This window comes from Acinonyx jubatus, chromosome B4 (genome assembly GCF_027475565.1).
Source record: "Acinonyx jubatus isolate Ajub_Pintada_27869175 chromosome B4, VMU_Ajub_asm_v1.0, whole genome shotgun sequence".
NCBI lineage: Eukaryota > Metazoa > Chordata > Mammalia > Carnivora > Felidae > Acinonyx > Acinonyx jubatus.
This window is the reverse complement of record NC_069387.1, coordinates 76,281,630-76,298,703: the sequence shown is the minus strand read 5'-3', so window position 1 is coordinate 76,298,703 and position 17,074 is coordinate 76,281,630. Positions and strand designations below refer to the sequence as shown.

The 17,074-nt window shown below is 47.8% G+C and overlaps 1 protein-coding gene across 1 annotated transcript; it reads left to right on the top strand.

Annotated features, from left to right (window-relative positions):
- Window positions 1-202: 202 nt before the first annotated feature.
- On the top strand, window positions 203-17,063 carry SMAGP (small cell adhesion glycoprotein; the record flags this gene model as incomplete). Its single annotated transcript, XM_027036177.2, has 4 exons — window positions 203-501; window positions 1,393-1,451; window positions 15,507-15,587; window positions 16,304-17,063. Coding segments are annotated over 4 exons (618 nt in total), but the record flags the coding sequence as incomplete, so codon positions are not given.
- Between the last annotated feature and the right edge of the window lie 11 nt (window positions 17,064-17,074).

The window sequence follows — 17,074 nt, the reverse complement described above, 5'->3', positions numbered from 1 at the left end:
CTCCAAGCTTTCTGGACGCGGACCTGTTTACGTAAATGAGACGCAAACGCAAGTAAACGTGATTTTCCGCATTTGCTGGGAGTTCAAATTCCGTCGATCGGGGGAAAGCGGACAGATCTCAGTTATCCCAGTTCCGATCCCACGCCGTCTGGAGCCTCGGGACGAGGGAGGAAGCGGCTCCGGATGGAGAGGAAAGTGACAATCGGACGAGGAAAAGCAGCCTTTCCTCCCGGGGGAGCAGCGGCGGCCGGGCGGGCAGAGGGAACCTGCAGAGGGCGGTTTCTCTCCTCTTTTCCTGTCCCACCCAGTCGGCCGGCCCCCTCACCCCCACTCCCGGCCGGCCTCCGCAGCTAGCTCCGCGCCCCGGTCCGCGGCTTCCTCCCGCTCGGTGTCCCTCGGCGGCCCTCGGCGAATCTCCGCCGTTCCCGCCCCCCGGAGAGTTCAAAAGGACGCGCGGAGCGGCGCCGGGCCCTTTCCGCGGCAGCCCGTCCGACTGGGAAGGTGAGCACGCGGAGGAGGGCACCTGGGGAGGGCGGGAGGCCCGGCCGAACCCGGGGGCCGCGAGCACACGGCAGTCGCCTCGGCCGCGGGAGCGACGCCAGCCCAGAGCGGCCGGAGCCTCCCGTCGCGGCCGCTCGGAAACGCCCGCCGCGGGCTGCCCCGGGAGCCGTGTGCCGGTAACGCTGGAGGGGCGGGGCCGAGGCCGAGTCGCCGGGTCCACGCCGCGCCAGCCCCGACGTCCGCGCGGGGCCAAGAGGGGCTCGGCGTTAGTGGCAGGCGGGCGGGGTGCGGCAGGGGGTGCGCGGACGGCGCAGCGTGACGGGGAAGGGACGACTCAGGGGAGCGGGCCAGGGCCCGACGGCGGCTGGTCGGGGACGGGCCCGAAGGCGACTGAGGCCCCTCACCTCCACGTTCTGGTGCCTGGCTCCCTGCCCCCAGGCCCCGGCCCTGCCCCCACGCGGGCCCGGGAGCCGGTGCGTCCTGCCCTCCCGGCCCTCTCCTGACCCCTAGTGGACGGCTGGGCGCAGCCGCCAGGCTCGCGAAGCGCAGAGCACCCGTGCCTGTGGCCGGTCGAAACTGGGTGCGCTGCTAATTTGCATACCTTCCCCTAAGTTTCTCAGGCCGGGAGAGATCCTTTAGGTAAATGTGGTTGGTGGCCGAGTGAAAGGATCTCGGGGTGGCACGTTCAAAGGCAGCGTCCGCCAAGTACCAGAGATCTCGGCTCTGCTCTTGGTACCTCCAGCCCGAAGATGTGCTCAGGGAAACCCAAAGAGAAGAGTTTAGGACTAGCCCGATGAGGGAAGGGACCCACGAAAACCTGGCCCCAAAGGCTCTCCAGCGCCAGGTAGGGGCCCATCCACCTCATGCCAGTCTTTGTCCCTCTTCCTACAGATCTGCTCTCTCTCCACTTGCTGCGATGACTAGCCTGCTAACCACGCCTTCTCCAGGAGGTAGGTGAAGGCCTTTCTAATACTAATGGTAGAGACATTCGTCTACCCCCAGCCCAGGCCTGGAATTCCCTGAGGCCTCAGCCCAGATCTCCCGTGCTCACCTCCAAAGGGCCTGGAAGGCCCAGAGGGCAACCAGAGTGGTTACTTTGGTGCGGTTTGAATCTGAAATCATGGGGACCTGCGCTGGTCCCTGACACTGCCACTTAAAACTTTGTGACCTTGAGTGAGTGATCTACCCTCAAAGCTCCAGTTTTCTCATCTGTAAAATGGGGGAAATAGTGCCTATCTTGCAAGGTTATTATGAGATACCACATATAAAACACCTAGCAACAGTGTCTCATATCTAGTAAGCACTCAGTAACATTGGTAACAAACAAGTGCTTGTTAGAGACCCACATTTTCCTGGAAAGGAATTCTGTCTGTTTTTGTTTTGTTTTTTTAAATGTTTATTTATTTTTGAGAGAGAGAGCGTGGGGGAGGAGCAGAGAGAGGGAGACAAGCAGGCTCTGCGCTGTCAGCCCAGAGTCCAGAGCCCAATGTGGGGCTTAAACTCCCAGATCGTGAGTGAGATCATGACCTGAGCCGAAGTCGGACACTTAACCAGCTGAGCCACCCAGGTGCCCCTGCCTGCTTTTTAATTCCACTCCTCTGATCCTACGCTCCAGGATCAAAACCCATTGTTTCTTGCAGGCAGGGATCCACCTCTCCTCACTCTGAGAACAGATTCCCGCCTTTTGTTCCGTAACCAAGCTGAGCCAGACAAAACATCAGATAGTCACTGATTGTGTTTTCGTTGTGTACTCATTTAGGGTCGGGGTGGGGGGGGGGACAAAACCTTGGTTGGTCTATACACCTTTGTTTTCATATACACAGCCTCATTCGTCATTAGGACCGACATTATCTACTATACTGATGTGGCATGTGACAACCCCAGGGAAGTCTAAGACAGTGTCCTCTGTAACTGGTGATGCGCACTATTCACAATGTTCGTTGTCCAGTGAGAGATGAGGAAAGGGAGAAGTGGCTAGAAGTCCAGATTGGTCAGCAAAGGCTTCGTGAGTGGGGAATGGGATGGAGTACTTACGCTTAAAGAATCGATGAGGTTTGTACACAGCAAGAAGGGCACAGTGGGTGTTCTGGATCAGGTTCGTGCCTTGTGCGAAACCACCAAGACTGCATTTGTCCTGGACGCTGTTCTGGAGGAGAGGGCAGAGGACCGCGAGAATAAACCTCCCCGAGGGAAAAGAGGTGATGCTTGGGCAGCTAACTGAGGAATTAGGACCTGGGTAAATTCTTTTCTTTCCTTTTTTCAATTTGTGGTAAAATACAGATACTATAAATGTTACGATTTTAACCACGTTTTGGTAGCCCAGTAGTATTAAATACTGATTAACATTCACACTGTTGTGCAATCATCGTGACGGCCCATCTCCAGAACTTTGTCATCTTCCCACACTGAAACTGTGTATTGATTAAGCAATAACCCCCCACTGCCCCGCCCTCCAGCACCTAATGACCAGCAATATACTTTCTATCTGTAGAAATTTGACGAGGTACCTCATGTAAGTGGAATCATACAATATTTGTCCTTTTCTGTCTGGCTCTCTTAACATGTCTAGGGTTCATCCATGCTGCACCATGTGTCAGAATTTCTCTCCTTTTAAGGCTGAATAATAGCACGCATACATCATTATGCATATATATATGATACATCATTTTGTGTATCCATTCACCCATCAATAGATTGCTTTCACCTTTTGGCTACTGTGAATAAGGCTGCTGTGAATATGAATGACTTCTCGAGTACCTGCTTTCAGTTCTTTTGGGTACATTCCCAGTAGTGAAATTGCTAGATCATGTGGTGATTCTGTTTAATTTTTTGAGGAGCGGCCATACTGTTTGCCATCGACGCACAAAGGTTCCAATTTCTCTGCATCCTTAATGGCACTCTTCTTTTCTTTCCTTCTTTTTTTTTTTTTTTTTTTTGCATATCTCCTTTGCAGATATGTCGATTCAAGTCCTTGGCCGTTTTTTAATTGGCTGGTTTTGTGGTTGTCGTTGAGTTTTATATTTGTATTCTTGACCCAACGAGCGACATGAATGAAGTGGTATTCTGGGATGTATCATACAGCCCCCCATTCATGGGGTTCAAGCAAACAAAAGTTCCTTGACAAGGACAGGGAAATTACAGACAGGGGGAGGGCTTGTACTTTGAAGGATGGGATAATTGAGAGTCTTGCTTGTGGCTTCCCCGCCTCCCCACCTATGCCGCCTCACATCCCTTTTCCCTAATCTATAAAGATGTCCTAAAGGAGATCCTTTGGGAGTGTTGAAAGTGAGGACACGTTATGGCTTTCAGAGGCCCTTGGTACTTTTGCCTTTGTGAGCCCATTCCTCCATTAAAAAATATATTTACATTTACATAAAATTGTAGTTTTTAAGCTTGCATAGTGGCTGTATCACAGCCAATGCTATGATATTGAAGGTGTGACTATTGCTAATTGAAAAATTGTTTTACAACCGTGTTGGTATAAAGAAGAACATAATATTGATATAATGAAACCATTATTTTATATTTATAATTAATAATTGATTGATATAACAATATGACAGTTTCCTTGACCTAACATTCCATTTTTTTCTTCTGATTTTAAAAGAAATTAAAATCGCTACAATTAAAATCCTCAGAAAACACTTTGATGGGCCCCTAAAATACTGTAGACCCTAGGCATTGTGCCTGCTGTGCCCAGCACACAGGCCGCCCTATTGAAAGCAGGGTGGAGTGGAAACTGGCATTGTGGGCTGTGTCTCCCCCTGCCCCTCGCCAGGTTAAGCCCATCTCTTTTGCCACCTAATTACACAGCCACATCCTAGGTTGTCTTCACTCTGAATCAGACCCCCCCCACCTTTTTCATCTTGCTTATTCCTACTCACAGCCCTGTGAACAGGTTTTATTCTCATTTTGGAGAAGCAAAAACTGACTTTCGGGGCAATGAAGAAATGTACAGAGATTAAATTCTCCCAAGGTCATGTGCCTAATAAAGGCCGAGGCAGGATTTTGTGCCAGGTCTGATTTACTCCAAAGCCTGTGTTTTTTCTGCCATCGTACATCGCTCTCAGAGTCTCACTCCACCCTGTGGGCCCAGGCACATGAAAGAGAAGGAAGGAGAAAGGGAGCAGACTTCCAGGGCGGGTTCCCATAGAAAGGAGAACTGGGGGAGCCGCCCTTTGTTGGGCAAGCTTAGAGCAAATAAGTAGGTTGGCAGACTGAAGTGGCAAAGGATCTGATGCCTCAGTGATAAGAGATGTAGCCTGGAAACAGGGGTCACAAGGAAACCGACAGGTATCTGGGTTAACAAGAACCAAAAAAGGGTAAATAGGCAAAATAGATCTTGAAGTTCATTTGCTGTTGGTTAGGATTTGGGTGGAGCCTCAAATCTTACTGTGGTCCCATACCCTAAGCCTCCCGCCTGAACGAAAAATGGTGTTACAGTCCTTCCATGTCTGAGAAGGGAAGGAAGAGAGTAACATCATTATTCCTTTATTTGGACAGGGAGACAGGAGAGAAGCAGGGTAGGAACAGGAGATGATGGTGGGAAAGCTATAAGCCATTTACCCCCTTTTTTTGCCAGGCTTCCTGAACTTAAGTTTACTTGGTTGTTGTTTCCTTTTCCTTTTGTTTTAATTTTTTTTTTAATGTTTATTCATTTTTGAGACAGAGAGAGACAGAGTGCAAGCAGGGGTGGGGCAGAGAGAGAGGAAGACACAGAATCCGAAGCAGGCTCCAGGCTCCGAGCTGTCAGCACAGAGCCCGATGTGGGGCTCGAACCCACAAACCTTGAGATCATGACCTGAGCCAAAGTCAGACGCTTAACTGCCTGAGCCACCCAGGTGCCCCTGTTGTTTATTTTTTCATTAAAAAGCTATTACATGCAAGACGCCTGGGTGGCTCAGTCGGTTAAGCGTCCACCTCTTGGTTTCAACTCGGGTCGTGATCTCATGGTTCGTGGGATGGAGCCCTGCGTCCCGGCAACAGCACAGAGTCAGCTTGGGATTCTCTCTCTCCCTCTCCCTCTCTGCCCCTCCCCTGCTGGTGCTCGCTCTGTCTGTCTGTCTGTCTGTCTGTCTCTCTCTCTCTCTCTCCAAATAAATAAATAAACAATTTTAAAAATTATTTTTTTAAAAAAAGCTGTGCCATGCCACTTAAGGAGTAGCCTTCTAGACCTTTTCTGTGTATACGCAGACATGTGTGTGTGTGTGTGTGTACGTTTATAGTTTCATTTTAATTTACTTTTTTTCAAACATGTAATCATATTACACATTACTGCCCTAGCAATTTGCTTCTTTCATCTAACCGTATATCCTGTGTCAGTAATAGCAGATCTAACCACATTCCTTTTAACAACTGTATAGTGTTTCCAGAATGAATGGCCTGTAATTTATTTAATCATCCCCCTGCTGATAGACATTCAGATACGTGTCAACTCTTGCGAACAGTGCTATAGTGAACACCCTTTCCGTTCTGCAGTAAAACTCCGGGAACCAAACCCAGTGGACATGTAAACAAAATGGTTAGCTGGGAGCAGAGCGGAGATGTTTCCAGAACCTGGAGAGCTGGTACTGTGCGGTGGAAAGAACCTTGAAATAAGGAGATAGATTTGAAGCCCAACTCAGCCAACTGCCGAGTAACTCTGGGCTGCTTGATGCAGTTTGCTGAGCTCGTACATAATGATAACACCAACCCTGCTTACATCACCACCGTGGGGTGGAGAGAAAATAATGTACGTTTTATAAAGTATAAATTGCAAATATAGACTACAGTTTTGTTTTTTTTAATTTTATGTAGGCTCCATGCCCCACATGGGGCTTAAACTCACAACCCTGAGGTTAAGGGGCACCTGGGTGGCTCAGTCGGTTAAGCGTCTGACTCTTGGACTTGGGCTCAGGTCATGATCGCGAGGTTTGTGAGTCTGAGCCCCACATCGTCTTTGGGCTCTGCAGTGATAGGCCGGAGCCTGCTTGGAATTCTCTCTCCCTCTCTCTCTGCTCCTCCCCTGCTTGCTCCCTCTCTTTCTCAAAACCCTGAGATTAAGAGTCACAGGCTCTACCAACTGAGCCAGCCAGGCACCCCCATAGGTTACAGTTGTGACACTTGAAGCCTGAAGACCCTAGCTCATTAGCACCTAGGATACCCCGTGACCTTTAGTGGAGTGGAGTTCAAAATTTGATTTAAAAAAAAAAAAAGTAAACATTTTATTTTGGAGGAATTTAGATTTGTAGAAAAGTTGCAAAAATAATACAGAGAGTTCCCATGTACTCTTCAGCTGGTTTTCCTAATGTCAGTATCTTACACGACCATGGCACGTTGCGAAAACCAACACATCAACATCGGTATAATCCTGATAACTAAACTAGAGACTTCACTGAGATTTCACCAGTTCAGAAATTTGATTTCGAAGAAAATTCTAAAGGAACACTTTCACTTTATAAAAATTCCAAAATTGGGGCGCCTGGGTGGGTGGCTCAGTCAGTTAAGTGTCCCAACTTCGGCTCAGGTCATGATCTCAAGGTTTGTGAGTTCGAGCCCCGCGTCGGGCTCTGTACTGACAGCTCAGAGCCTGGAGCCTGCTTCGGATTCTGTGTCTCCCTCTCTCCCTGCCCCTCCCCTGCTTGTGCTCTGTCTCTTTCAAAAATAAATAAACATTAAAAAAAATTTTTTTTTTTTAATTCCAAAATTAAGGCTGAGAAAGTTCCTGCGGGTCAGCTAGTTCACCCACCCATTCTGTGCTAAAATTCTCTCTCCAGTACCCCATGAAGCATGTGACCCGTTTTGCTTTTCCTGCCCGGAGGGGAGACCTCTCTCTCCCATTAGTTTCCGCCAGTGGTCCTCTTGCACAGGCCATCCATCGGCATATTTGAAGATAGCATTCAAATTTTGGGCTCTCCCTAAGTGTTCTGTCTGGACTTTGTCTTACAGGCTTTCCTTATCTGATACAGTTTCCAAGCCTTTCATTATTTTGGCTGCTCACCACATAATTGTCACACCCTGATGCAGCTCTGCAGTCTAAGAGTGGCACAAAGTAGGTCCACATTGTTACCTCCATTATTAGAGACCATATTTATATTAACGGGGGCCTAAGATGACAGCAAGTTAAAAAAAATTTATTTATTTTATTTATTTTTGAGAGAGAGAGAAAAAAAATACATGAACAGGGAAGGGGAAGAGAGACAGAGGGGGACAGAGGATCCAAAGTAGACTCTTGCTGACAGCAGAGAGAGAGAGCCCAGTGCGGGGCTCGAACTCATGAACTGTGAGATCATGACCTGGGCTGAAGCCGGATGCTTAACCAACTGAGCCACCCAGGCGCCCCTAACTTTTTTTAAGATTGTAAAAGAACAGGTGACCCTTGAACAACATGGGGATTAGGGACACCAACCTCCACACAGTCAAAAATCCATGTATAACTTTTGACTCCCCCCCCCCAAACTTAATTACTAATAGCCTACTGTTGACCAAAAGCCTTACCAATAATAGTCCATTGTATATACATATAACATATGTATATATGTGTGTGTGTGTATATATATATATATATATATATATACACACACACACACAGAACATATATTCTGTATGTTATGCATACTATACACTGTATTCTTACAGTAAAGTAAGCTAGACAAAAGAAAATGTTATTAGGAAACTCATGAGGAAGAGAAAATACATTTACAGTACTATATTGTATTTTGGGGGGGGAGTCCTCCTGAGAAGTAGATCCACGCAGTTGAAACCTGTGTTGTTCAAGGGTCAACTGTAGTTATCACTGTAAGAGATTGAGAAGATAAAGGAAAGCATGTAGAAGAAATTACAAATCATCGAAAATTCCACCACCTAGCTATCACTCTTGTTGCCATTTTGGGGTATATCCTTCTAGTACCAGTTGCTTTCCACTGATCTCACTGTAAGTCTTTATATATGCTACTGCTAAGCCATGGAGCCCCCCTTCTTTCTTCGTGAGTAGTTGGTTTGCTGAACCTAAGACCGAGGACTCTTGTCGAATTCTCATCTTGTTCAATTTGGCCCATTTCTGCAGTCAGTTGAAATCTCTCTGTTCATCAGTTTACTGGTTGCCCCTCTTGCTTGGAGACTTGCACAAATTTGTGGAACCTTCCCTGGGCCTGCAGGAGTCTGCCTTTACCCAAAGGGCACTGAGCCCTTAAACACTGAGCTCGTGTAGAAGGCACCAGTAACGCGGATCACCAAAAAAAGATCCTAAAGATCTTGCAAAGGATTTACCGTGCAGTGTCTTACAAGGCAAACAAAAAAGGCAGAGTTACTATCAGAAGGGAAAAATGATATTGAACTTTCTTATACCTATCTTACGACATAAGATCTTTATTTTGAATTACAGAGGGACCTTAAATTTAGAACCGGCGTGGTTTGACATAATAGTATCAATTCAGAAAGAACCGAGGTCAGATCCCAGCGGAAGGCCCTGTGGTTACACGTGCATCGCTTCGTTCCTCGATGGTCAGTCACTTCTGCACTTAGGCCTTAGAGCCAGCCTGTACTGCTCCGCAGGACGTTAGAAACAGTCTTACCCACGCTCTGTGATAAGAGGCTATTTACTCCTACAGCACCTTTCAACTCTCCTTAAACTCCAGTCCCCATCCTCACTCTCAGTTGATGACCTTGCGTTCTATTTTCTTGAGCAAATTAAACTTCTCAGAAAGAACTCTGCCAGAGGCTCCCACCGCCCCCACGCACCTGCCGCCTGCCCCCGTGCCCCTGTGCGTGTCAGTGACGCCAGATCTCTGCTCCTCCTGCAGCCAGCCAGTCTCTCTGTGCACTGGGTCCCGTCCCCGTCAAGGACGTGGTTGGAGCCACTCTCCTCCCTCACGTATCACCAGCTGTTCCCTCTCTGAGTTATTCCTATCCATAAATAAACATGCTGTCATTTCTCCCATCCTTAAAAAAAATAAACAAAAACCCTGAACTCCCATCCCCCTCCCACTACAGCCCCATTACTCTGCTCATATTTACAGGAAAAAGTTTATCTATATTCTGCTCCCAGTTCCTCCTCTTCCATTTTTTTTTTTTTTTTCCTTGAATCCACTGTAAACCAGGGCCTTTGACGCCGGATTTCACCACAGCTTGTGTTGTCCGGGTCATGACAACATGTGAGCCCTGCGTGGTCAAACCCAGTAATGCTAGTACCTGATCTGTTTGGCTGTTACTCCTCAGTCTCCTTTGCTCTTTCCTTTGTGGGCTCAGCCCTTGGGCCTGCAGATTGGTACTTGTTCCCTTGGTGATCTCACACACTCTCATGGGCTTCAATATGCTGACTTTTTAAACCTCCAGTCCAGATCCTCTTCCCAAAATTCCAGTCTTAACATCTGCACTTGGATGTCTAATAAGCAGTCGTGTCCAGAATTGAATTCTGATCTTCCCTTCCACATCTGTTCCTCCTGCAGGCTTCCCATCTCGGGTGACACCATGCCCTCCCTCCCTCCAGTTACTCAGTCCCAAAACCTTGCCCTTGCCAGAATCCCACCACTTTCTCACTGGGCTGCCGCTAGACCCAGTCAGTGCTTTCAAGCCAGTAGAAAAAGTCACCCCTTTTGGGTGGATGCAGCTGTGGCCTTGGGGAGGGTACAACAACCTGCTTCCACCCCTGTCCTATCTTCCCACAGCCCCTTGTCCACACGGCAGTCAAAGGGATCCTTTAAAATCAGTTTCTGTTTGGGGGCACCTGCAGGGTCGGGATTCAGTTGGTTAAGGGTCCGGCTCTTGATCTCAGCTCAAGCCTTGATCTCAGGGTTGTGGGTTCAAGCCCCACATTGGGGCTCTAAAAAAAAAAAATCAGCTTCTGTTTCAGTTACCCATTGCTGCATCACAAACCTCAACAACCAGTGGCTTACAACTGGAACAATTTTATTATTTCTTAACAATTCTGTGGGACTGCTGGCATACTTCTGCTGGTTTCGTCTGTGCCCATTCCCGCAGCTTCAGTTGGCTGGAAGGTCTGCCAGGCTGGAAGGTCCAAAACAGGCGCCCTCACACATCTAGCAGCTGCTGCTAGCTGTCAGCTGAGCGTGGGGTGCCTCGGTTTCCCCACGTGGAGCCTCTCATCCTCCTGTGGGCTACATCGGGCTTCTTCACAACATGGTGGTCTCATCGTTTCAAAAGTGTGGTCTTTGGGGACGCCTGGCTGGCTCGGTTGGTTAAGCGACAGACTTTGGCTCAGGTCATGTAATCGTGTTCATGAGCTCAGTTCATGTCATGAATTCGAGCCCCCGGGAGTCAGGCTGTCTGTTGTCAGTGCAGAACCCGCTTCAGATCCACTATCTCCCTCTCTCTCTCTGCCCCTCCCCTTGAGCGCTCTCTCTCAAAAACGAATAAACATTTAAAAAGAAGAAGAAGAAGGAGAAGGAAAAGGAAAGAAGAAGAAGAAGTGTGGTCTTAGGAATTTCAGCCCCACCCCACCCCCCTGCCGTCCCCAGACCCACCAAATCAGAATCTGCATTTTAACAAGATCCTCAGGAGATTCTTATGCACCACAGAGGCTGAAAAGCACTGCTTTGAGATATAAATCCAGTCCCTGCTCAAAAACCTCTAAAAGGTTCTCATCTCAGTCACTGAAAAAGCCAAAATATACAGCCCCTTTAATTCCATCTCCTCTTGCTGGCACCCTCCCCTCCACCATGACCTCCATGCCATGCCTTAACGCATGCCAAGCGTTCTACAGCCCCAGTGCTTTCCAATATTGTGGATACCTTCACCTCACACTTGCTGTTCCCTCTGCCCAGATCTCTGCCTGGCTGCCTTCCTCGCCTTCCATAGGTCTTTACTCCAGTCACTTCATCAGGAAGACTCTCCGTCTACCCCTATCCACAGGCCATGCCCCAACCCCCTTCCTGCTCTTTGTTTCTACATAACACCAATCATCATCTAATACAGTATATCTTTGACTTACTTAGTTTATTGTCCATCTTTCCCTTCTCAGAATGTAAACTGTATAAAGAAAAGGGTTTTTTTTTTAACTATCGTAAAATTATACATAACATTTACAATATTGTGTATATTAAGTATATTCACATTGTTGTGCAACCATCACCACCATCCATCTCCAGAAATTTCTCGTCTTCCCAGACTGACACTCTTGTACCCACTAAACAACAACTCCCCATCCCTCCTCTGCCCAGCTCCTGACAACCACCATTCTACTTCCCGTCCCTATGAACTTGACTGTTCTAGGTACCTCCTATAAGTGGAATCCATTTTGTAACACGTGTCAGAATTTCCTGTGTCCCATTATTCAGCCCTAAAACGAAGGAAATTCCGACACGTGCAACAAAATGGATGAGCCTTTGTTCCTGAGAGGTGTGCTTCCTCCTTTTAGAAGTAGATTCCCAAGAGCCTTCACTTCCAAAAGAGACCATTTGCATCAGAAGTAAAAATCTGATGTTGGGTCTGCCTTCTTCATTAATCCATTGTCTTCATAGAGAGGTAAATTTCTTTGTACCTCCTTCATTCGTACTTCCTGCCTCACCAGATGGCTTTGCGTAAATGGAAACCGACCAAGAACGGCATCCAAGGAAGGCACTTCTGTTGAATCTTCTGTCTGTGAAGGTCTATTGCTGAAATGTACCCTTTAGTTGTAGCCAGCTTGCCTCTGATCACATCCAACATTAAAGTCAGGGAGGTTGCATATGAAGCAACGTGGCTCCCACATCACGCTGACTTCACTCCCCGCTTACCAGTTGCCCTTAAGGATGCACTCTTTGTGGCACCACAGTGTGTCGTTGATTGTGGCCCGCTGGTTCTTCCTCCGCCTTTATCCGTATCTTTTAAACCCTTGAACTTTCTGGAAAGTTTCTTGTGCTGCCTCATGGTTACCTTTCATGATCTCCTCCTCTCCTTCACTATTGGAAAAAAGAGCAAAGGAGGGTAGTAGGAAGTGTTAGTGTAAATACCTTGCTCGGGCTTTGGAGCGGGTAGTCCTGGATTCAGAGCTTGGCTCCATGCACTGTTCCTTCATGTGTGACGTGACTCATGTCACTTAACTCCCCCAGGGCCTCCGGGTCCACATTAGCAAATAAAAACACCTACTTGGAAGTGATTGATGTTGTAAGGATTAATAAGCATGTATATAAAGCACCCAGCACAAAGCAGGGACTTAGGAAATAGCAGCTGTCATAATCCGGATTGTTTGCAGAATTTCCCAAATAGGAATCATCTTCCGCCCCAGACTCTTTCCAGGGAGTCATATGTATCTGTCCACTGAACCCTCACTGAGATTGAGCTCCGTGGTCCGGTCCCTGGTTGACCTCATCACTGTCACCTTTCCCAGCATCTATGACTCTGCCTCAGGTACCCAGTAGGTACAAAGTAAATTGCTGTTGGTGGATTGAACGGAATCCTCTTAATTTTTATACTTAAGATTCTGTACATAAACTGTTCTTCTCAGGGCTTTTTGTATGTCTTATGTTTTCTCATGTTTAGGAAAGGCAAAACTGGGATGCTTGGGTGGCTCAGTCAGTTAAGGGTCCAACTCGATCTCAGCTCAGGCCTTGATCTCAGGGTCATGGGTTCAAGCCCCACATTGGGCTCCACGCTGGGCATGAAGCCTACTTAAAAGAAAGAGAGAAAGAGAGTGAGAGAGAAGAAAAAGGAAGGAAGGAAGGAGAAAGAAGAAGAAAGGAAGAGAAAGAAAGAAAGAAAGAAAGAAAGAAAGAAAGAAAGAAAGAAAGAAAGAGTCAAAACTAAGAGCATCTGTACAGAATTCTAGAAGGTGGAGTGCAAAGGAGTGCAGCCAGCCCTGGGACGTTTGGGGGAGGAAAGTGTACGTGTTAAGAGGCAGCAGTCAGAGTCTGACCAGGAGGGTAAGTTCAGGGCGTCTATCAGAAATGACATCCCATTGCTTTTGCTGTATTCTGTTTGTTAGAAGTCGCTGGGTCCAGCCCACGCACAGGGAGAGGGGCTTACACAAAGGTGTAAATACCAGGTGGCAAGGATCGTCTGGAGCCATCTCACCAGCTGCCCACCATACTCCCATTTTGGAAATCAAGAAACTGAAGCTCAGAGAGATTTAGTAACTTCCTTAAGGGTCACCTAGTAATTTGTCGGTGCAGGGTTCCAACTGAGAGCAGGTTTTAATCACTGAGCACATGAACAAAGTCACCTTAAATAATATATTGAGTAGTAAGCACTCTGTGACACGTCCAAGCTCTTTCAGGCTTCACCCTCACCCTGCAAAGTTGGTTAATGTCACCCCCCATCAGCAACACTAGAGCACTTGAGTGAATGGGAGGGATGTAACCATTTGCCCAAGGCCATGGAGTGGCTGAGCTATCCATTCCTAAAGAAAGAGTGGAGAATAGTGGAGAAGGGTTTGGCCTGGCGTGGGGAGGGTGGGTGCTGTAGGCGACTCACCTCTGCTTTGTTGCAAGACCAGGTTCATCAGGCCTCTTCTTGGCCTGTGTAAAAAAAAGACCCCTCACCACCATTGGCCCCTTTCAACACTGCTCCCAGGCTCCCAGGCCCACCACTGGTGACTTCATTTCACTTGCCCTGAATGGAAACCCGCAGGTGTCAGGCATTAGACAGGAGTCACGCTCTTGCCCTGTGGTCCAGCCGCACCAGCTCTTGTCTCAGAGCTTTGACCTGGGCTCTTTTCTCTGCCTAGAATGTGCCCCATCTCTTGTCCCTCTTCCCCTGTAAACACCTACCCCTGCTTCGGCTCCCACCTCAAATCTTACTTCCTGTGGAGGCTACGCCTGCTGGAAGACTAGATCAAGCCCAAGTCACATGCTTTCCCGAGTGCCCGGCAATTTCCTTTGTTTCATGTATCGCAGTCATTAACTGTGAACCGTGGCATGGTGGAGGGTAGGCTCCGGGAAGGGACACCATTTTGCTCACCATTACATCTCCAGTGTGCCTGGCACAGTACCTGGCAAAGGGTAGGCAGTTAATGAGTGCTGCTATTATTTATTGAATGAATATTGAATAATGCCCCCTGTTTTCTCCAGGATACCTCTGTCCTGCAGTTAACTGAACCTGGTGCCTTTTCAAATCCCTACATGAAAATGCTAACTGGGGCGAGAACTAAACGGGCTCCGTCTCCCTGACTGCCCGCATAAACACTTAAAAGGGACTTCTGGAGACCTGTAGTTCTGAGTGTTCCCACCCTAGGTAATGACCTTAGTGGTGGGACTTTCAGGCTCTAAAGGACGGATAGAACAATAGCAGGAGGAGGTAGGAGATGTATTTTAGGGTAGGAGAGGCCTTGTTTCGGAATCTTTTAAATTACAGGGCCTACTCTGGAAGTGTAGGAAAGGGTTTTAATAAGAGAGGAGCATTCATTTCATTATTTTAAAATAATGTTTACAAAGAGTTTGTAAGACCATGTATTAACACTCATTTATTTTTGAGAGAGACAGACAGACAGACAGAGCACAAGTGTGGGAGGGGCAGAGAGTGAGGGAGACACAGAATCTGAAGCAGGCTCCAGGCTCCGAGCTGTCAGCACAGAGCCCGATGCGGGGCTCAAACTCACGAACTGTGAGATCATGACCTGAGCCAAAGTTGAACCCTTAACTAAGCCACCCACGTGCCCTACAATAGCTTACCTTTATTGAGTTACTTACTACCTGTCACAACAAGCCTATAAAGTAGATACTTTTATCTCCATTTTGCAGGTGAGGAAGCTGGCACATCCGGGGCGGGGGGGGGGGGGGGGTAGGTAATTTTCTGAAGGTAACAGCCAGTAAAGGACAGAGCTCAGATTCGAACCTCATCATTTAGGCTCTAGAGCCTATACTCTTAACCACTATATTAGGCAGAGAGAAACCCATCAACTTGTTCATGGTCTTTGGATGGTAGTTTATTTTCTCTTCTATTCTCCAGGTTTTTCTATACGGATTTACTACAGGAGTTGAATGATAACTTCTTTATTAGGGAAGAGGTGGGGTGGTAAAATTTGAAGGACGGATGTATGTTTTAGGACAGAAGAATTCACCCCATTTCCCTTTTCACTTTTCTAAATTTTCCAGAAGAGCCGATGACCACCCCAATCCTGCAGGCCACTGAAGCCCTGTCCCCCAAAGCCGAGGCCAGCACAGCACTCATAGCAGGTAACAAACGCCCTGAGCCAAATCCGAGAGACCTCTTGAATTCCACGGCTATCTCACTCCACAGATGGGGAACCCAGTGGCTGAACTAGGATTTTCCCTATGCAGGAAAGCACCACAGATTGGAGACCAAATCCAGTAATGGGCTCGTTTGGGCACATAGGTTATCTTACACACGCACACATGCAAGGCTGTAAAAGACTCTTAGAGGCTCTGTGCCAGAGACACTGCCGGTAAATGTGGGAAGCGGCCACAAACAGATGTAAGCGCGTACGGGCACTACACTCCACTGTGCGGGGAGAGATGAGGATGTGTGTGGTTTGTCAAGTGGGTGAGGAAGAGGATGGGAGGGATCAGAGAAATCCCTGCAGGAGGCTGTGGGTTTTAAAATGCCTTCCTCTTGGGATAAGGTATTTCCTGTTTCCCTCCTTCCTGTTTCTATCCTAATCATCAGGAACCGGTTGAGAGGGAGTTGTTTTGTCAGAAATCAAAAGCCTTGTGTCCTTAGCTTAAGTACCAAGGTACTCCGGGGGTCATGCACCATGGAAGTTGGACTTGGGGAATATGGATTTGCAAGTGGCCACCAGTTAATTAGAACCCTGGTTCTTAGAAATAGTGAGGGTGCTTATAAATAGTGAGGGAATCGCCGAATTCAGGGGGCCCCATGAATTGCTGAGACATCCTCAGTCCTGAAACATGTCTGCATTTTCCCTCTCAAGTTGTTATCACCGTGGTCTTCCTCACCCTGCTCTCGGTCGTGATCTTGATCTTCTTTTACCTGTACAAGAACAAAGGCAGCTACGTCACCTACGAACCTGCAGAAGGCGAGCCCAGCGCCATCCTCCAAATGGAGAGTGACTCAGCCAAGGGCAGGGAGAAGGAGGAATATTTCATCTAATGACTCCCGGGCCCCAAGGAGCTTATCCAGGCTCCGGTGTTAACACACTATTTAATTTATTAGGCGCAAGTTTTATCTGAAACCAGTGAGAAGCACTGATCGATATAGGCAAACCTGAGCTCTTTCTAGGACACAGGCCCAAATGAATGCCAGCGTCACTGACACCAGGGACACAGAGGAAACTGCTCATGCTGTCGTTAGCCAGGCCTTTCTAATATGGCGGGTTTCTGTGGCTGCCCAAGAAGGTGGTGCTGTACCAGACAACATGAGTATGTGCCCAATCATCTTCAGTGTTTTCAAGGTTGAAGGGAAGGACAGTTAAGAGTCGCTGGCTGCTCCCCTATCCCTTACCTGGTCAACTAGTTGACAGCCTGAGCAGAGATAGTGTCTAGTCATACTAGTTCTTGCCAGGTGCTGGATACCACAGTAAAAGGCCAGACCAGGAGGGACAGACTATGGAGACCTCACCTCCTGATGAATGTGCTCCATCTCCTGAGCCTTCTTCCTTTCCATATTCCCCAACAACCTTACACTGATGCTACTGTTTTTTCACAATTAAAAATGTTTATTGATAATAGAAATCCAATTCTCG